The sequence below is a fragment of the Adiantum capillus-veneris genome, chromosome 21 (assembly GCF_014529385.1).
Source record: "Adiantum capillus-veneris isolate H3 chromosome 21, ASM1452938v2, whole genome shotgun sequence".
NCBI classification, from domain to species: Eukaryota; Viridiplantae; Streptophyta; class Polypodiopsida; order Polypodiales; family Pteridaceae; genus Adiantum; species Adiantum capillus-veneris.
This window is the reverse complement of record NC_140951.1, coordinates 91941725-91963104: the sequence shown is the minus strand read 5'-3', so window position 1 is coordinate 91963104 and position 21380 is coordinate 91941725. Positions and strand designations below refer to the sequence as shown.

The 21380-nt window shown below is 44.2% G+C and overlaps 1 protein-coding gene across 2 annotated transcripts in view; it reads right to left on the bottom strand.

Moving 5' to 3' along the window:
* Positions 1-21380, bottom strand: part of AMK2 (adenosine monophosphate kinase) — a 67347-nt gene that overhangs the window by 18212 nt on the left and 27755 nt on the right. Inside the window, exons 4-5 of one of the 2 annotated variants that reach the window (XM_086493944.1) lie at positions 14782-14928; positions 4953-5093 (exon numbers count right to left, since the gene is read on the bottom strand). In XM_086493944.1, coding sequence (XP_086350070.1) covers positions 4953-5093; positions 14782-14928 — 288 coding nt within the window. The remainder of the gene's footprint in view (positions 1-4952; positions 5094-14781; positions 14929-21380) is intronic. The other variant, XM_086493943.1, reaches the window with a different exon arrangement.

Here is a 21380-nt window from a genome sequence, read left to right as displayed (position 1 = left end):
CACGCCTGAGAAAGAAAAAGGGAAAGGAGAGGCTTTTTCCAAAGCTTAGTATGCGATACTACGGACCTTTCCAGATTTTCAAAAAGATAAATGATGTCTCCTTTAGACTGAAGCTGCCCCACACTTGCAGAATTCACAATGCTTTTCATGTGAGTCTCTTGAAGCCTTCTAAAGGTGATGTGCCTGAAGATGGGGAGCCTGATGAGAAACCCCAAGTGGAAGAAAACGAGGAGATCCTTGTTCTAGAACAAATATTGGCACATAAAGACAGAAAGATTAAGGGTAAAGTGATAAGGCGGTTCTTGGTTAAATTCAAGAACTATCCTGCATTGGATGCGAAGTGGATGGAGGAGGAGGACCTAGCAGATACTCCTTAGATTGTGAATCTTTACCTTAAAGCATTTGGATTAGCATAGTCTATTCTAAATGGAACCCCGAACTCAACTTAGGCGGAATTTGGTGCAGTGGGTATGCACAAGAGGGGAGCCGCTCCACTCCTTTGTCAACAGATTGCCTCGATTTTTTATATTAAAGTCACTGATGTCTCTTTGAGTTTCAGGGATACTGTGAGTTGACAGTATTCTGCTGTATAACTTTATGAACTGGAATTCCCGATACTGATTTGTACTTGACTTGTTTAAGTGCAGGAACTGATAGACGAAATGACTGCAGCATTTTGGTCTGGATGATCTCGATAGACATGGTTGCAATAAGGATTAGTCAATCGGGCATCTGTGAGGTCCCGAGTGGATCTAGATGCGATTGCTAAATACGTTGCCGATAACACACTTGTCTGAGATCCGAATGAATTTTGAATCTGATTTGTCATGTGATGTTCTGTGACGTCAAGTGATGTCCTGTGATGTCGTGTGATATCCTGTCAATTGGTACATGTGCTAGATGTGTTCCTAGTGCATCGGTACTAACAGTCAGTGTCTGCTAAGACAATTTATGGCTTCTGTTTGTTTTGCAGGCGTGATTCAGGGCGATTACAATGCTTTCAAGAGGGGGGTATGTCACAAATTGGTGACGTGGCTGTCCATGATACACACACACCCCTACCCGGGGTGGCTGCTACAGCTTCCCAAAATTCACGCAATGCTGACGTGGCATGACTGTACAGACATCTCTGCAGATTGCGGCACAAAACGTGGAGCCTGTACAGAACTGACACGTGGCAACAACATGCGGAATTCCCAGCTTTTGGGCCTGCTTTATTCTACACGATTTAGCAAGAGAGAGAGGGAGCTTTAACTGGCTTGCTTTAATTTCTATCAAGCAATGGCTTGAGAGATATTGCTTTATTTTTCATGGAGCTTTTGATTTTCAGCTTTTGGGGCTCTGCTTTTAGCAACCCTTGTGACTCTTTATAAGTGTAGTTGGGCTCCCACTTCTCAGAGCATTTGGACGCAGAGTCTAAGAGTGAGACCCAACCACTCCTGTGTACTTTGTGCAACAAATTAATACAAAAAGCAATACCGAAAGGAGCGCCAATCTTTGGGGCCAATATCTCTAGGCACGGAACTCCGCCGGGCCGTGTCGAATCAATTGTGAACTGTCGACTGTTTTGAGGTGAATTTTCAATTCCTGTCGTGTTGCGGTAGAATCTTGACTTGGAGTGTCCAAGTCTGTTACATCTCCTTTAGACTGAAGTTTCCCGATACTTGGAGAATTCACAATACTTTTCATGTGAGTCTCTTGAAGCCTTTAAAGGCGATGTGCCCCGATGATGGGGAGCCAGACGAGCAACCCGAAGTGAAGGAAAGCGAGGAAATACTCGTTCCAGAACAAATATTGGCACATAAAGATAGAAAGATTAAAGGTAAAGTGATTGGGCGGTTCTTGGTTAAATTCAAGAACTATCTCGCATTGGATGCAAAGTGGATGGAGGAGGACCTAGCAGATACTCCTCAGATTGTGGAACTTTACCTTGAAGCATTCAGTTTAGCATAGTCTACTCCGATAGAACCCCGATTTCAGCATGGGCAAATCTAGTGCAACGGGTTTGCACAAGAGGGGAGTCACTCCGCTCGTTTGTCAACAGATTGCCCCGATTTTGGATATAGAGTCATTGATGTCCCTTTGGGTTTGAGGGATACTGCTGGGTTGACAGTATTCTGCTATATAACTTTATGAACTGGAATTCCTGAATATGAAAATGATACTAATTGATTTGTACTTGACTTGTTTAAGTGCAGGAACTGACAAACGAAATGAGTGCAGCATTTCGGTCTCATAAATCTCTATAGACATGATTGCAATATGGATTAGTTAATCAAGCATCTGTGAGGTCCCGACTGGATCTAGATGCAATTGCTAAATACGTTGCTGATTAATCATGCTTTGAGATTTGGAATGATTTTGAATGTGATTTGTCATGTGATGTCTACTGTCAACCCAGCAGTATCCCTAAAACCCAAAGGGACATCAATGACTTTATGAACTGGAATTCCTGAATATGAAAATGATACTAATTGATTTGTACTTGACTTGTTTAAGTGCAAGAACTGACAGACGAAATGAGTGCAGCATTTCGGTCTCATAAATCTCTATAGACATGATTGCAATATGGATTAGTTAATCAAGCATCTGTGAGGTCCCGACTGGATCTAGATGCAATTGCTAAATACGTTGTCGATTAATCATGCTTTGAGATTTGGAATGATTTTGAATGTGATTTGTCATGTGATGTCTTGTGATGTCCTGTGATGTCTTGTGATGTGATTGTCGATTGGTACATGTGCTAGATGTGTTGTGCCTAGTGCGTCGATACTAACAGTCAGTGTCTGCAAAGACAATTTATGGCCTCTGTCTGTTTTGCAAGCGTAATCGAGGACGACTACAATGCTTTCAAGAGGGGGGTATGTTACAAATTGGTGACGTGGCAGCAGACCCCGGACACACACACGACAGTGACACGTGGCAGACTATACAGCATGACATGGCAGACTGCATACAAAAATTCTGGATTTTGCGGCGCAATTTCTTTGGTCACTGATGCCCCTCGTATTGGGATGTCATCTTTGGGCATCTTGATGGCCATATTCCGGGATGTCCCTTCGTTTCACTGTGGTTGCTTGATGGAAAGTTGTCACCTCAATCCTAGCATGGTAGCCAGTCCCCACAAGGTAATTCCCTCCGGTTGGAGAGCATTTTTGTTCTCTCACTTCGGTTCGGCGCTCTCCTCGACAAGCATATTTCTTTCGCAAAAAGGGGTATCCCAGGTTGATCAAGTGGTGGATGACACCGTGCACGTCCTCTCCTTTGCTACTGTCCCTTTTTGCTATGAGCTAGGACCTCATTATCGTCATTTGTCGCAGCAAATTCAGCAGTTTCTTGCTGGTGTTTCTCCACTGCCTCCATTGCTTGTGAACTCCCAGCTTTCAGATTGGAATCTCGCCTATGCTAGGTCGGATTGCATGTCAGCGGGATCAGTTTATGCTTTGCTGCAATCTAATGCATGGATTGTGTCACACGGAAATCAGTTGTGGTCGCTCTCCAAGTCTCAGTTGTGGTGGCAAAGAACGTTGTCTCGCATTTGAAAGAATCATCTACCTCTCAAAGAGCGCATTTTCTTATGGCAATGTATGGTGGATTGGTACTTTGTCGCATGTGCAGCGCATCGCCTCCTCTCGTTGTGTTCGATGTCATGGGGCTGACGAGACTGTGACGCATTTGCTTTGGGATTGCCGCTCCTCCCGGTCTTTCATCAGGCACGAGTCCTTTGCTCTACGCCTTCATTTCCCCTCCAAATATTTCACACACGATTCTGGACTTTTGGAGTCCTCTAGCCGCCACACTCTGTGCGTTTGAGGTCTTCTTCAGTTGGGTCAGAGTTTGCATTATGTGGACCATATGGCATCAACGTAACTCTCGGATGTTTCATGACATGTAAATTGAACCTTTCCCTTACTCCAAATTTTCACTTGGACAAGCACTTCACTTTGCTCATGATGTGGGAGACATTTCTCTTGAAGCTTATAGGATTTACTTTGATTGTTTCTAGTTTTCGAAGCATTATGATGCTTCGTCTTTTGTACCTCTTCTTTATTGTGGGTTCTCCCCCATTTGAGGTTTCTCACTTGTAAATTCAATCAAGATTTACAAAAAAAAGGGGTGTGTGTGTGTGTGTGTGTGTGTGTGTGTGTGTGTGTGAGAGACTGTTTCTAGCCTTTGGAGCCTCATAGTGCTCCGCTTTTTGTATCCCTTTCTTTTCGTGGGTTTTCGTCGCTTTGAGGTTTCCCACTTGTAAATTAATCAAAGCAGATTTACAAAAAAATGTGTGTGTGTGTGTGTGTGTGTGTGTGTGTGGACATTTTACGCATGCACATCAAAGTATTCATGCATAAAAATGTACATTCATGCATGCATACAAATAGATTTTCTACCATTGCAGTTGACAACTTTGAGTCTCAAGCTTGGAAATTGTAGCACTAACATACCAGGAACTTATTGCACCATAAACTAACTATGAGAGAGAGAGAGAGAGAGAGAGAGAGAGAGAGAGAGAGAGAGAGAGAGAGAGAGAGTTTTAGAGCAGAGTGAGAGTTTTAGGAAATCATCATATAGTAGAGATGTTCTCTAAAAGTGGTTTGTTGTAAAGGCAAGATTAGGACATTGCTAAGGCCAATTGCAAAGGCTTGCTCGAGTTCCATGTGCAGCTTTGTCTTGTTTCAAGTGTTTCACCTCAGGTGTTTCACCTCAGGTGTTTCACCTACCAGGTGAAACCTATCAGCAGGCGTTTCGCATTTAAGGGTCGGTGAAACACGTTTCGGGGTGACGCTGCATGGCACAAGCCTCACCCAAGCTAGGCTATGAAAGAATACAAGCTCATTCTCTTCTTACACACTGCATCGTAAAAGAAAATTTCTCATACAACCCATTAAACTACAAATGAAGTGGGGAGATTTTCCCTCGCTGTACGACAAAGTGGGGACAAGTCAAGCAGAAACCTGAGGTAATGTGTAATGCCACTCCACTTGCCCAGCTACAAACCAAAGAAAGAGGAATTGCGGCCCGTGCCTTGCAGAAACCGTACATAGTCCCAGCTCTGACCAGACCAGAGTGTGTATACACTGGTATAAGGCTGGCTGCTGAGAATGTGCATGCAATGAGCCTTCGTCAGTGGATAGTCGCTTGTCTAAAATCAAGTAGAAGCTTCCTGTTGCTGACAGCATGAAAATCGGTCATCTTCAAAAGTCTGTTAAGAACCCAAAACTTACTAAAGCTAACAAACCACAGCCCAGGTCACGAAACAATAATGAAGGTCACCATGCATCATGGGTATGCTTCACATCACAATTTGACACCGAAGAATTACAAAGGTGATCCACCTGATAGGTTTGAATTTTCTAATAGAAACATTGGAAAGTTTTAAGGTCTTGGTGTAATCACTTTGGACACGTGATCAATCCTGTACATTACAAGAATCTGCAACACATGAATCACTTTAATAGTAAACAACTGAATAAACTGAACTGAAATAAATGGTGAATATGAAGACAGGAAGTGCAAAATTTATTTTCACCAAGAGAGAGGTAGACTCTAGAGAAAGAAAAAGCTCTCTGTTCTAGAGAGAGAAAGTCTAGCAGAATCTTTTTAAAGAACAGATTCTAGCAAAAGAAATTCTGCCAAAAGAGAAAACTGTTTGAAAGAGTGAACACTCGTCTACCCAGCAGCCTCGTCATCTAGCCCTTCCCCCACCTCACCGCACTGCCTCCCATGGTAACTGTCCAGCTGCACTACCCGCCACCACGCTGCCCTCGCAGTGCCCCTTCGCCTGCTATTGCCCGTGTCATAAAATCTAATATCTACCTATCCAAATGATTTTCTCATATTGAATTTGATCAATTAACGTGGGAAAATGAATGGAAACAAGAGTTAGAATATAGATATGTGCTTTTGGACCTATCTCGCCACGGGACCAAAGGGAGAGAAGGTTACATCTCATGAAGGGTCCGAAAGGGAGATGGTCTACCAAAGAGAAATGAGCAGCTAATAGAGCTTAAAAGACCTTAGGGTTAGCTTCATTAAAGACCTCCAAAGGTTTGTGTTAAAAGTCCTTAGACCTAAGACCTTTGGGTACTTTAGACCTTAGGCAAGCTAGGCATGTGCTTGAAGTGCTTGAGCTGACTAAGGTGCTTGAGGTGCTTGTCGTGCTTGAGCTGACTAAGGTGCTTGTCTTGCTTGATGACCAAGGTGCTTGTGGTGTGCAAATCAAAAAGGATCCCTACAAAGAAGGGGGCAAGCCCTAAAGGTAGGGGCATGAGAGAGAACACACACACAAACACACTCAAGGCAAGCCCAAGACTCAAGAGGCAATAAGGACACACATCACGACCCTACCCATGCTGCCCTCATGGTGTGCCTAAATCCTATTGGATGGCCTTTAGGGAAGTCCAATGTCACAAAGTGATGACGTGGCGGACAGCAGAAACCCTAAAAATTCCTGCAAACCCTAATTTTTCCAAAACCCTAATTTCCGAAAATCGCGGAGGTGAAAAAGCAAAAAAAAAAAAAAAGGAATTTTTGGCGACAAAAATCTCAGCTTTTTGCTATGATTTGGGAAAAAGAGAACTTGCTTTTTACTGGCTCTCATTGAGAGAGAGAGAGAGAGAGAGAGAGAGAGAGAGAGAGAGAGAGAGAGAGAGAGAATTTGCTTTTGCTTTCAGAAGCTCTCTGTGAGAGAGAGAGAAAAGAGCTTTTGCTTTCAAGCTTTTGGGGCTCTGCTTTTGGGCATCCTTTGTAACCTTTAAATAAGTGGTGAGGGCTTCACTTCTCAGAGCATCGAGACACAGAGTCTGAGAGTGAAACCCTAACCACTCTCTTGTACTTTGATGATTGATTAATACAAAAAGAAATACCGAAAGGGGCGCCAGTCTTTGGGGCCAATATCTCTAGGCACGGAACTCCGCCGGGCCAGTGCAAATCTATTGTGATCTGTGAATTGTTTTGAAGTGGTTATTTGGTGCTGTCGCGGTCGATTCTTGACTTGGAGTGTCCAAGTCTGTTACAGTGGTATAAGAGCACGGCCGATTTCTCTTCTACGGGAAATCCGATCCCCGAATTTTTTTTCCGCGGCACCTATGGCTTCAGGCAATGATCAGTCGACTCCCTCTGCATCTGGAGATGCGGGCTGGGATCACAACGAAGATTTTGGCAGAGAGTATGGCCCGCCTCGGCCTACTCAAGCGGAGCAAAGAGAGATGGAACGTCGTCAATTGATTGGCGATGCAACAAAGATGATGCTCAATTTTGCCAAGGACCCAAAGATGGCAAAATATATGAACCAGACCTCTTTGGAAGAGGTACTGATGGAGTGGCAGAGAACCACAACACCACTCCCGAAACCCGCTCTCAGAAACCTTCTGCCTCCAAGAAATATACGGAGAAGGAACTGGAGAACGTGGTTGATGCACGGATTGCTCAGCTTTTCGACGTGCAAAAGAAAGACAAAAAGCACAGCAAAAAGCAGAAGAAAGGTACTGACTTCCCGGGATATTTGGGTCATCAATCGACTTTTGACAAGGCAAAGAAACAGAAGAAGCGTGTTCGATTTGAAGGAGTACCCAGTTCTTCTTCTTCTTCTTCTTCTTCTTCTTCTTCTTCTTCTTCTAGCTCCTCGGATTCGAGCGAAGAAGACAGAAAAGGTAAAAAGCGAAGCAAGAAACAAAGCTTCGGAAAGGGCAAGAAATAGGCAAAGAAGGCTACATCTCGCCCAGAGACTGACAGTTCTACTGAGGACTCGTCTACAGACAGCTCAGATTCCGATGACGGAAAGTTTAATGCGAACAAGAAGAATTTTTACAAAGCCAACCAGAATGACTTTCTCGAAGATAAAAGCAAGAAAGTCCGAGAGTTTAAGAAAGATGGCCACTCGATCAAGTTTGATACTTTTCAGGATACTCAGATGCTTCGAAGGCTTTGTCTTTTATACAGCAGTTTGACATCGCTTTCGCGGGAGAACGCTATTCAGAGCACTCCAAGATTCGGAGAGCTACCTCTTACCTTAAGGGGAATGCTCGTACTTGGTGGTCCACGCTTCTTTTAAACAAGACTGCGCCAGTTAAATGGTTGAAATTTAAGAGGCTTTTTATTTCTTCTTGGTTGACGCAAGAATATGAACGAGATATACGAGCTGCTTGGAACCATCTTCGGATGACCAAGAGCGATACAGTAAATACTTACTGTGAAAGATTCTGAAGCTCTTTTCTACCCGCCTCTTCATTCAAGAAGATCTCATTCAGAGAACAGATTGAGCGGTTTACCTTGGGTCTACCTACAGAGATCCGAGACCACTGCTTGGAACAGAAGTCAGCTTCTATTCAGGAGTTGATGAGTCATGCAAAGTGGGGCTTTGCAATTCACTATGGCAGTCCGACCTACCCCACAGATGAGGCCATGACACAACGAGCCGAACAGACTTATGGGAATGAAAGTAGAAACAAAAAGAGCAACCCAGAGAAAAAAAAAATGCACGACCCAAGCTTACTCCTGAGGAGAGAGCTCGCTTCATCAGAGAGGGGAAGTGCTTTGGATGCGGGGAACATGGACATATCTCCGCGAAGTGTCCTAAAAAGGCATAGAAAGAACAGAATGATAAAGACGACGACAGGTCTGAGGGTTCAAGAGCAACTGAGGAATGTGGCAGAAAAGGCAGATAGAAAAGCAGAACTGGTACCACATGGCGTGGAACCTGCACCGAATCTAATGAATGAAAGTACAAACTTTGCCGCTTTTGGGGCAAAGTGAAGGATCAAGAAGCCCTTTTGAAGGAGCCAAGGCCAAATTCTTTTCACTTGGAATTGGCGGCTCGATTTGGAACTACGCCCGACAGACTGACGCCACAGGCGGAGGTAGTTCGACTGGCACCCGGATGGGATGTTGCCATTACACCGAGCATTGGCAAACTTTGTTTGCAATGACAGGGGTGTTCAGGACACGCGAGTGACGTTCTACTCAGGATCCCTTGGTACCACAAGAACTACGCCGTGGTTGACTACCAGGCCGAGAACGCGACTTTGATAAATGAAGGGCTTAGAGATTGTACTTGATGAATTTCAGTTTCTTACTCATTCTTTTGGAAGAGAACTGAACGCTGGATAAAGGTTGAATATGTTTTGACCTGATCAAAAGAACGCCAAGACATGTCTACAAGACAGCTTTTCGAACGACTTTTGGGTTATTTGAGTTTCTGGTGATGCCTTTTGGCTTAACCAATGCTCCTGCGACATTTAACCGGATGATGGACAGAATTTTTCGAGAGTACAGGCTATTTGTTGGCACTTTCTTTGACGACATCATTGTTTTCTCCAAGAATGAGGCAAACACAGAGATCATCTGCTTCAAGTCTTTCAGGCATTACGATATCACACGTTAGTGATTAATGCAAAGAAAAGTGAATTTTTCCTACCAGAGATACACTTTTTTGGGACACATTGTGTCAACAGAGAAGGAGTGCAAATGGACCCGGCCAAGATAGAGACTATCCGTGATTGGCCCGATTTGAGGAATGTCCATGAAGTTAGAAGCTTCTTGGGACTGTGTTCGTACTACACGCGGTTCATACGAAAGTTTGCACAGGTTGCTTCCCCTTTGCATACCTTGACACAGAAAGGAGTACCTTTTTCGTGGGGACCCACAGAGGTGACTGCCTTTCGGACATTGAAAGAGAAATTGACTACAGGACCAGATTTGACTTTGCCGGACTGTCGATTTTGTACATGTGCTAGATGTGTGTTCCTAGTACGTAGGTACTAACAGTCTGTGTCTGCTAAGACGGTTTATGGCTTTTGTCGGTTTTGCAAGCGTAATCGCGGTCGATTACAATGCTTTCAAGAGGGGGGTATGTCACAAAGTGATGACGTGGCGGACAGCAGAAACCCTAATTTCTGCCAGAAACCCTAAAAATTCCTGCAAACCCTAATTTTGGCCAAAACCCTAAATTCCGGAAATCGCGAAGGTGAAAAAGCACAAAAAAAAAAAAAGGAAATTTTCGGCGATGCAAATCTCAGCTTTTTGCTATGATTTGGGCAAAAGAGAACTTGCTTTTTACTAGCTCATTGAGAGAGAGAGAATTTGCTTTTGCTTTCAGAAGCTCTCTGTGAGAGAGAGAGAAAAGAGCTTTTGCTTTCAAGCTTTTGGGGCTCTGCTTTTGGGCATCCCTTGTAACCTTTAAATAAGTGGTGAGGGCTTCACTTCTCAGAGCATCTGGACGTAGAGTCTGAGAGTGAAACCCTAACCACTCTCTTGTACTTTGATGATTGATTAATACAAAAAGAAATACCGAAAGGGGCGCCAGTCTTTGGGGCCAATATCTCTAGGCACGGAACTCCGCCGGGCCAGTGCAAATCTATTGTGATTGTGAATTGTTTTGAAGAGGTTATTTGGTGCTGTCGCGGTCGATTCTTGACTTGAAGTGTCCAAGTCTGTTACATCCAATGAGAATTTAGATACATGTAATTAATTAATTAAGCTCTCTCTCTCAAAGGAGGAAAGAAGGACACTTGTCCAAATGCTACCCCTATTGCTTGAAATGACCATAGCCTGTGCTTGACCAAGCTTGGAAAAGACCAATAGGGATTAAGCTAGAGTAAAGAGAGAGAGAGGTCGACCTAGGCAAGGAAGGAACTTCATTTTTGCTCATTTTACCACACTCGCACATTCTCTCATTGTGTTGTGCAAGTACTCCATCTCCTTCTCCAAGCTATAGAAGTAGAGAGCTTACACCAACACCTCTTGGCTATGGAATGCAAATCCAACCAAGAGCCAAGCTTCTATGGCATGCTCATCTTCTCTACCATCTATATTACTATGCGAAGCTAAGCTCCAAGAGTAATCTATGGTGAGGAAAGTACTTCTTTCTCGTATGCTACTTCTTCCTCCTCTTCCCTTCCCTCACTCCCTGCTAGCTCTCTCCACCTTTGAAGGTGTTTGAGGTCTTGGGATTGAGGCCGGGGACAAGCTAATGCTTTTACAAGATTAGTTACGCGCATAATATTGGTGCATGAAGCTTACCATCTTCATTGCATCAACAAGGTATCAAGGAACACAAAGTAAGTATTGTACCAAGTCTCTCTTCAAGAAAGAATCTATAATACAAAAGCCTTTTGAAGGGGGGATCGGCTCCAAGTAAATCCGGTCCTCAATTGTTATCAATTTCTCTAATTCTCTCTCTCTTTTACAAGTATTGTTCATGCCAAGCTAACTAGGTATAATGTTCATTTTGCTACCTTTAATCAAGTACTCTCCTTATGCTCTTTAAGAATTCTCTTAAGGAAATGCTCACTATTGTTACTTCAATTCCGCTACCATCAATGTTATAGCCATATTCCGTTACAGCCCGCATTCACAACCCTGTTGGATTGCTGCACTACTGGCCACCTCTAACCGCCTTTATTACCGTCTCTGCCCATCACTGCAGGCATGAGGAGAATTTTTCTACCCATTTGCAGCTTGCTTGCACTGCTGCTTTGCCTCAGGATTGATTGCTCACAGCCATCCATTGCAGGCATATTGAGAGTGAGTCTTCATCAAGCTCTTTGCTGTGAAGATGGTTTAAATGTACTAGTCCATTAACCTGTCATACGGACAACCATAGAAAATATGAGTTGAGATGGGAACCATCATCTCTGTGTGTCTTTCTTTCATGAGAAAGATTTCAAAATAGTTTCTTAGTACTCACCTAGCATGATGACCCAGAGAGAGTTTAATACAATGTCAATGTATGCCAAACTTCAACTCTCAAGTCAATTCTTATCTCTTAGCTCTTTTGTGCTTGCCAGCATGCTCTTAAGTGCTCACTGCAAGTGTTGCCAGACTTCAATTCTCAAGCCGAGTCTCTCTCTTAGCTCCCACGCTCCAGCCCAGACACCCAACAAGCCAAGACGCCCTCAGCTTTTGGTCAAAAGACATAAATACACTTTATGCAAAAAACGCAGCTTCTCCCCCCATAGCAATTGTCAGAAAGCTGAGTTTAGTTTTGCTTTTAGGCACAAGTGACGAAAAGCAAAAGGGAGGGAAAATTGAAATTCTTGTTAGCAGTAAAGAGCAAACAGGAATTCTCTCTCTAAGATAGAGAGAGAGAATCAGAGTTTAGAGAGAGGAATATGCTCTGTTTTAAAGAGAGAAAATCGGACAGAATTCTAAAGAGAGAAAACCAGCACTCTCTTGCGTGAGGAGAGAGTATCTAGAAATGAGAGAAAGTCGGTGCACAACTAGGAGGATCCTTGCTTTGACTCAGTTGGCATGAACTACCATTCAAGAGAGAATCTCCGAGCCTGCCAGACATACGCAACTGATCGTTGCGTACTGGATGTAGAAGTTCTAACCCTGAAACCCGCCAAACTTGGCTTTTATCCATAAGAAAGTTAAGATTTTGATTGTGGTGAAAAGGCCATCAAATTGATCGAGCAAAGAAGAGCCTGACAAAAGAAATTGAAAATTATTGCAAGTTTATAAGTCAGTGTGCAATTGGGAGAATTCTTGCTTAGACTCAGAATTGGCATGAACTACCTTTCTAGATAGAGAATCTCCTTGCCCACCAGACATGTGCAACCCCCAATTGCATCTTCAAACTAGATGTCAAAACCCTAGCCCTGAAAGGCGTCAAACTTGGCTTTTATCCAGAAGTTAGTTATTTGCTTTGATTTCTATGAAGAAGGCCATCAAAATGATCACGCGGCCTCACTTCAGAAGCCCATTCAAGATAAAGAAGAACCAGACGAAGTTGAAATTACTGCATGTTTGGAGGCACTGCCTCCGCTAGCAGTACATGCCTCCTGTTTGGCTCTTTCCCCCACCTATTCTGTGGGAGAGTCTCCCCTCTTTAGATGCATCCTCACATGGTAGGCATTGATGTAGCTCATTAAACAATTGTGAACGAAAAGAAGGATTTCAAGGTTTAGCTTATGATCTTTTCAGAGAGAGTGTGGATAAGGCCTCAGTTAAGTTCAACATCTTTCTACAGCTTGTTGATGAAGCCCGGGGAGATAGGCTATACCCATAAAGCTTCTTTGGTATGTCAAAGGCATGACGTTGGTGAGCGGGATGAAAAAACACAGAACGCCTCTATAATGACCCGACACACACTCTTGGGAAGATACACACACACACTATGGGGCACCACTCGGCTTACACAACCACCTGGCCGAGACAGGAAACACACCACACACATACACACACACCCAAAAATTCAACTCAAAAGAGGAGAATTTCTGATGTTTAGATACAAATGAGCTTGGGCCAACACCAATGGGGCAAACAGCTCACACAATATGGGTAAAAGATACCAGATACAATCACAAATTGGAGCGGAAGCTTCGCTCATAGGAGAAACTTACACAGCAGAAAAAGAGTGAGGAATTTGGAAAAATGGACAACGCCATCGCGTCCGGAACGGCCCAAAACCCCAGTCTACAATGTCAAAGTGCTCAAATCCGACCTCGGATGAGCAGTTTACGGCCAAAACAGGCTCCAAAATGAGCAAAAACACACCTGGGGCTGTTCCTCCTCTCTTCTCCACGTTTTTTCTAGTCTTCTCTCTGTTTTTTCAGTTCCCACACTTAGCTTTATTACTTGGGCACCCTTGGCCTTTTAGATGACCTCAAACGGACCCCGAACAGGCCAAAAACTGACTTCGCAGTGCATAGTTGTCACCTTTTTGCATCATCCGCACACCTGCCACTCAGCTTTTTTCAATAATGCATCCCGCCACCACGTGAAGTGGCCCCAAAGTATGGTCCTCATGATGACCTTTCTGCATAATTATCACAAGAAAACACCCACGTTGTGTCCGTCCTTATCCACGTGCAAGTATTGACCCCGTTCGGCCTCCTGACGCCACTAGATGCCATCTGACGCACCTGCTTACCTCATGTCGTCGGCCCGCGGATAGCTTCCTCGAGAAGTTTTAAGCACTACCAACTCCTCATTATTGTAGAAAAAACACACTGGTACTGGTAATAGTGAAAATCGATGCTCTATGTACATGGTGTCCTACCTGTACACATGTGGGCCCCACGTAACCACCTGGCTAAGGAAAATGGGCAATCCTTTATTCGATGCACCATGCATGTGTATGTACATATGCGCAATCCCTTGCTCCAAAAAACTCCAGACAACGTGCTAGTCAATTTTCAACAATCCCCGTTCTCTACACTTTTGCTTAGCTGCTTGGTAAGAGACAGGCCTCAAGAAAGTGATCCTCTTCAAGGATATCTGGACCCAAAAGAGTTGTATACTATGCATCTCACTTGTAAGTTGTGAAGTTTTGCTTCATGATCTTTAATGCAAGAAGAATCAGGCACTCTTGGTTGTCTACAAAAAGAACATCATGCTGCCCAAAATATAGATACATACTATCCAACATTAATTTTAAAAAGAAGTCCGTTCCCAATGTATCAATCTAACTATGTCCCAAGTAACAAAAAGAAGATTACGTGTGAAGTCTTTGGCCTGTTTAAACTAAAAACAAGAAGAATTATTTCGTTCTAATCTGATTTAGCTTAACAAACTGAAATTTTGAAGATGCCTCCAAATTTTCCACCAGAACAATTACCTTCAAAACAAGACACAGTGGTGAGCTTACCAGCGGTAAAACAATGCCTGATAGACCCACTTATAAACGCAGGGAAATTTTATTAGAAAGAAATACGGGGGTGCTGAGTTTTGATGCACGGGAAAAACAGATGGCAACAAAAGCGGCCACACACATTTTCATGTGATATTACCAAGAAAACTTCATAAAAGAACTTGTCACACAACCATCAAAACAAAACAAACCTGATATTCAGTGTCATCAAACCGCTGTGTCAGCCTGTCAGCGATCTCCTTTGTTTCCGGTGGTGAGAATTTGAGATGATATATCTTTCCAGCTACAGGATCAAGCCTCCTCCCTACAACCCTGTCAATAAGAACATCATCGGGCACCTGTAACAACGTACTACACAGGTTACAACTGTGCACCTCATGTGCTGAGATTGACTGACACAAACTTCTTGGCTGCTCAAGAAGAAAATGCCTTAATGCAGCTAGTTATACTAAGGCAGTCTGCTCTTTCATGAGTGCTGATATTAGTGAAATCGTTAACTGCTGTCAAGATTGTACCGAAATTTTCTCTTTTAGTATCACAGTCGCCTTTTCAAATGGCAAAAGATTTTGTAAGACTTCCCCAACCCCCCCACCCCCCCCACCCCAAAAAAAAAAACAAAACAAAACAAAAACCAAACAAAATTTAAAAAGAAAAACAGCTGCTCTGTTTTATTGCAAGAACACAAGGCCGTACTCTATTACCAAAAGTCCCTGGGGATGCCTCACTAGACCTGTACCCAAGGCAGTAAATATGTTACAATGAGCTAGCCTGATGGCATGAAAGTGAAATAAATTTATGTCAAAGCCACAAAAGGCATACTGATAACCAGAAAAGCTGAAAACGGCCAAGGGGCAAAACCCTCTCCTAGAGAAACAAAAAAGCCCAGGCGGAAGATGAGAGCAGCTCGAACAACCTCTGAAAGATCAGCACCTCAAACCCACTGAACCAATATCAACAACGGAGGCAACAAGAAGAACCAGCAGATAGTGGAAGTGATCAGCACTGCTACAATAGCAGCCTCCAACAATCTGAGCCAGACACAAGAATAAGAGTGAAGACGCTTCCAGGCAAGTCACCAGGCTCTCTGAGAAGGATTGCACCAAATTCCAACGGGAGGACAAGAAGTCTACACTGATCTAATTCACTCTCTGTAAAAAAAGGCATTCATTTACAGGCTCTGCTGCAGACTTTTCAGCCATTGAATCCAGCTTTGTATTTCCCTTGAGACAGGCTCATTAGCATCAATTTGCACCTAATCCTTCGCACCTCATCGCTATTGCACGTTAGCTTTTATATGTAAATGTTGTGTGTGGTCTAAGGTGATGCTACAGGCTCTACAAAACGCAACCTCAAACACCTTGTAATAGACTTGGACACTCCAAGCCAAAGATCTACAGCAACTGTCACAAACTGGTGATGTGGCTGCCCAGTTGGTGACGTGACTGCCCTGTACACACACACACTCCCCGCATGGACAGCCCACCCCCGAATTGCTGACGTGGCTGCTGCTGCTGTAAACAGCCCCACGGAGAGCCTTGCAGAAATGCTGACGTGGCTCTGCAGTGGACAGCCCGCAAAACGCAGCACAAATCATGGAAAGCAGTACGGATGCTCTGCTTTTTGGCTGCATTGGATTCTACGCAAGGAGAGAGAGAGAGAGAGAGAGAGAGAGAGCTTTTAAATTTAAGCCCTTGCTTTCTTTTAGCTCAAGAGAGCTTGTGAGAGAAAATTGAAAGTGCTTTATTGGACAGCTTTTAATTTTCAGCTTTTGGGGCTCTGCTTTTGGGCATCCCTTGTAAATCTTTAAAAGAGTCTTTGGGCTCTCACTTCTCAGAGCATCTGGATGCAGAGTCTGAGAGTGAGTCCCGACTACTCGCTTGTACTTTGAGTTGCAGATTAATACAAAAAGAAATACCGAAAGGGGCGCCAGTCTTTGGGGCCAATATCTCTAGGCACGGAACTTCGTCGGGCCATTGTCGAATCAATTGTGAACTGTGAACTGTTTTGAAGTAATTATTTGTGGTGTCGCAGTAGATTCTCGACTTGAAGTGTCCAAGTCTGATACAGTGGTATCAGAGCACGGCCCATTTCTCTTCTACAGGAAATCCGATCCTTTTTACGCGGCACTTATGGCTTCATGCAGAGATCAGTCGACTTCCTCTGCATTTGGAGATGCGGGAAGAGATCACAACGAAGATTCACGCGATGAGTACGGCCCGCCTCGGCCTACTCAGGTGGAGCTCGAAGAGATGGAGCGTCGACGATTGATCTGCAATGCAACAACGATGATGCTTAATTTTGCGAAGGATCCGAAATTTGCAAAATATATGAACCAGACCTCTCTCGATGAGGAGCACTCACAGTGGCGGCCGACCACAGAACCACCTCTCAAACCGGCTCTCAAGAAACCTCCTACTCCAAGGATGTACACAGAGCAAGAATTAGAAGAGGTAGTTGATGCACGAATTGCTCAGCTTTTTGACGCGCAGAACAAAGCTAAAAAGCACGACAAAAAGCAGCAGAAAGGCGCTAACTTCCCGGGTTATTTGGGTCGTCAGTCTACATTTGAATCAGCAAGAAAGCAGAAGAAGCGTTTTCAATTTGAAGGAGTACCCAATTCTTCTTCTTCTTCTTCTTCTTCTTCTTCTTCGAGTTCTTCTAGCTCCTCTGACTCGAGCAAAGAAGACAAAAAAGGCAAAAAGCGAAGCAAAAAGCAAAGCTTTGGAAAGGGCAAGAAAAAGGCAAAGAAGCCTAAATCTCGCCCCGTGGTTGACAGTCATACGCAGGACTCGCTTCAGATAGTTCGGACTCTAACGACAGCAGCTTTTTTGCAAAGAAGAAGAATTTTTATAAAGCCAACCAGTATGGAAGATAAAAGCAAGAAAGTCCGAGAGTTTAAGGAAGGTGGACAGTCAATTAAATTTGACACGTTTTCTAGTTATAGAGATGCTTCGAAAGCTATGTCTTTCATAGAGCAGTTTGACATAGCTTTCTTTGGAGGGCGTTACTCAGAGCACTCTAAGATTCGGAGAGCTGCCTCTTACTTCAAAGGGAATGCTCGAACTTGGTGGTCCACGCTTCTATTAAACAAGACAGTGCCAGTTAAATGGCTGAAATTCAAAAGGCTTTTTATTTCTTCATGGCTTACTCGAGAGTATAAACGCGACATATGGATAACCAAGAAGGATACAGTGGACACTTATTGCGAGAGATTCTGGAGCTCTTTTCTACCCGCCTCTTCGTTTAAGAAGATCTCGTTCAAGGAACATATCGAGCGGTTTACCTTGGGTCTTCCCATAGAGATCCGAGATCACTGCTTGGAACAAAAGTCAGCTTCCATTCAGGAGTTGATGAGTCATGCGAAACGGGGTTTTGCCATTCACTCAGGCAGTTTGACCTACCCCACACATGAAATCATGACGCAAAGGGCCGAACAGACTTCAACAAATGAAAGTAGAAAGAGGAAGAGCAATCCAGAAAAGAAACAAAAGGATGCACGACCCAAACTCACTCCTCGAGAGAGAGCTCTCTACATCAAGGAGGGGAAGTGCTTTGGATACGAGGAAACTGGGCATATCTTTGCGAAGTGCCCTAAAAAGGCACAGAAAGAATAGAACGACAAGGACGATAAAAGGCCTGAGAGTTCGAGAGCAGTTGAGGAACGTGGACGAAAAGGCAAGATGAAAACAGGACCGGTTCCAGATTGCATGGGTACTGACCCAGCACGACGGACGAGAGTACAGAACTTTGCCGAGCTTGGGGCAAAGTAGAAGACCAAGAAGCCCTGATCTTCTTTGGTGGAGGAGCGAAGGCCAACTTCATTTCACCGGAATTGGCGGCGCAACTCGAGATCACTCCCGATCAGATGGGACCACTAGCAGAGGCAGTTCTAGCGGCACCCGACAAGGACGTAGCCATTACACCTGACATTGGAAAACTTCGGTTGCATTGTCAGGGGTATTTGGGGCATGAGGACTTCTACATAATGCCTTTGGAAGGTTGTGATGTTCTCTTGGGAATTCCCTGGTACCACAAGAACAACGCCGTGGTCGACTATCGGGCGAGGAAAGAGACTTTGACCACTGAGAAGGGCAGAACCATTGTACTCGATGTAAAACTTAAGGACGAGTCTGTCCCTATTGTATCGGCTTCGGCCATTTCAAAGTTAATGAAATTCAGTCTGTTAGTTTACTCGATCTTTTTGAAAGAGTTGAATGATGAGGATAGGACAAATATGTCTGAACTTGATAAAGAACGCCAAGATTTTCTCCACACTCATGCCGATTGCTTCTCAGAGGGCCTGCCAAGCGAGTTACCACCCGCTCGTCCTGAAGATCATACCATTGATCTGATATGTCACAAAGTGATGACGTGGCTGCCCGCTATACACACACACACCCTCTGTTGGAAACCCTAATTGCTAAAAACCCTAACCCCAACTGCAGAAAAAATCCTAACCCTAATTGCTGACGTGGCAAGGCTGACACGTGGCAGTTGTACGGACGCCTCCGTGATTTGCGGCGGAATTTCGGAAAGCAGTTCTGGCGGCAGTTTTGGGCATTGCTTTTTTCACACAATTTGAGAGAGAGGAAGCCTCTTTGCTTTATTGAGAGAGAGAGAGAGAGAGAGAGAGAGAGAGAGAGAGAGAGAGAGAGAGAGAGAGAGAGAGAGAGAGAGAGAGAGCATCTTTGCTTTATTTTATTAAGCAAGATAGAGAGAGAGAGAGAGAGAGAGAGAGAGAGAGAGAAAAGGGAAAGCTCCTGCTTTATTTTTAAAAGGGCCTTTGATTTTTAGCTTTTGGGCTTTGCTTTTGGCATCCCTTGTAACTTTAAATATGTGAGCAGGCCTCTCACAACTCAGAGCATCTGGACGCAGAGTCTGAGTGTGAGCGCATGCCCGCACTCTTGTACTTTGAACTACCCAGTTCTTCTTCTTCTCCTTCTTCTGAAAGTTCTTCTAGCTCATCTGACTCGAGCGAAGAAGACCGAAAAGGCAAAAAGCGAAGCAAGAAACAACGCTTCGGAAAGGGCAAGAAAAAGGCAAAGAAGTCTAAATCTCGCCCAGTGAGTGACAGTTCTACAGAGGACTCGTCTACAGACAGTTTAGACTCTGATGAGAGCAACTTTTATGCAAAGAAGAACAATTTTTACAAAGCCAACCGGCCAGTATGACTTTCTTGAAGACAAAAGCAAGAAAGTCCGAGAGTTTAAGGAAGGTGGACAGTCAATTAAATTTGACACGTTTTCGGGATATAGAGATGCTTCGAAGGCTTTGTCTTTTGTACAGCAGTTTGACATCGCTTTCGCGGGATGACGTTACTCAGAGCACTCTAAGATTCGGAGAGCTGCCTCTTACTTTAAGGGGAATGCTCGAACTTGGTGGTCCACGCTTCTATTAAGCAAGACTGCGCCAGTTAAATGGCTGAAATTCAAGAGGCTTTTTATTTCTTCTTGGTTGACTCGAGAGTACGAACGGGATATTCGAACTGCTTGGAACCATCTTCGGATGACAAAAAAAAGATACATTGGACGCTTATTGCGAGAGATTCTGGAGCTCTTTTCAACCCGCCAGATCTCGTTCAAGGAACAGATTGAGCGGTTTACCTTGGGTCTACCTACAGAGATCCGAGACCACTACCTGGAACAGAAGTCATCTTCTATTCAGGAGTTGATGAGTCATGAGAAACGGGGTTTTGCCATTCACTCTGGCAGTTTGACTTACCACACCGATGAGATCATGACACAAAGAGCTAAACAGACTTTGACAAATGAAAGTAGAAAGAGAGAGAGCAACTCAACAAAGAAAGATGCACGACCCAAGCTTACTCCTCAGGAGTGGGCTCGCTTCATAAGGGAGGGGAAGTGCTTTGGCTGCAAGGAAACTGGGCATATCTCCGCGAAGTGCCCTAAAAAGGCACAGAAAGAACAGAAGAACAAGGACGACGAAAGGCCTGAGAGTTCGAGAGCAGTTGAGGAGCGTGGAAGAAAAGGCAAGATGAAAACAGGACTGGTTCCAGATTGCATGGGTACCGATCCCAGCACGATGGACGAGAGTACAGAACTTTGCCGAGCTTGGGGCAAAGTGAAAGACCAAGAGGCCCGGATCTTCTTTGATGGAGAAGCTAAGGCCAACTTCATTTCACCGGAATTGGTGGCACGGCTCGAGATTACTCCCGATCGGATGGGACCACTAGTAGAGGCAGTTCTAGCGGCAACCGGGAAGGACGTAGCCATTACACCTGTCATTGGCAAACTTCGGTTGCATTGTCAGGCGTATTTGGGGCATGAGGACTTTTACATAATGCCTTTGGAAGGTTGTGATGTTCTCTTGGGAATTCCCTTGTACCACAAGAACAACGCTGTGGTCGACTATTGGGCGAGGAAAGCGAGGACCACAGAGAAGGGCAGAACCGTTGTACTCAATATAAAACTGAAGGGCGAGTCTATCCCTATTGTATCGGCTTCCGCCATTTCTAAATTAATGAAATCCAATCTGTTTGTTTACTCGATCTTTATGAAAGAGTTGAGTGATGAAGATAGGACAAATATGTCTGAACTTGATAAAGAACGCCAAGATTTTCTCCACTCTCATGCCGATTGCTTCTCAGAGGGCCTGCCAGGCGAGTTACCACCTGCTCCTCCTGAAGATCATACCATTGATCCTCGTGTAGATTACAGGGATCCTCGTGCTTTAGCAGGATTGCTTTGAAGAGTGGATATCCTCATATGAGAATTGCACCTGGAGATGTCTACAAGACAGCCTTTCGGACGACTTTTGGGTTATTTGAGTT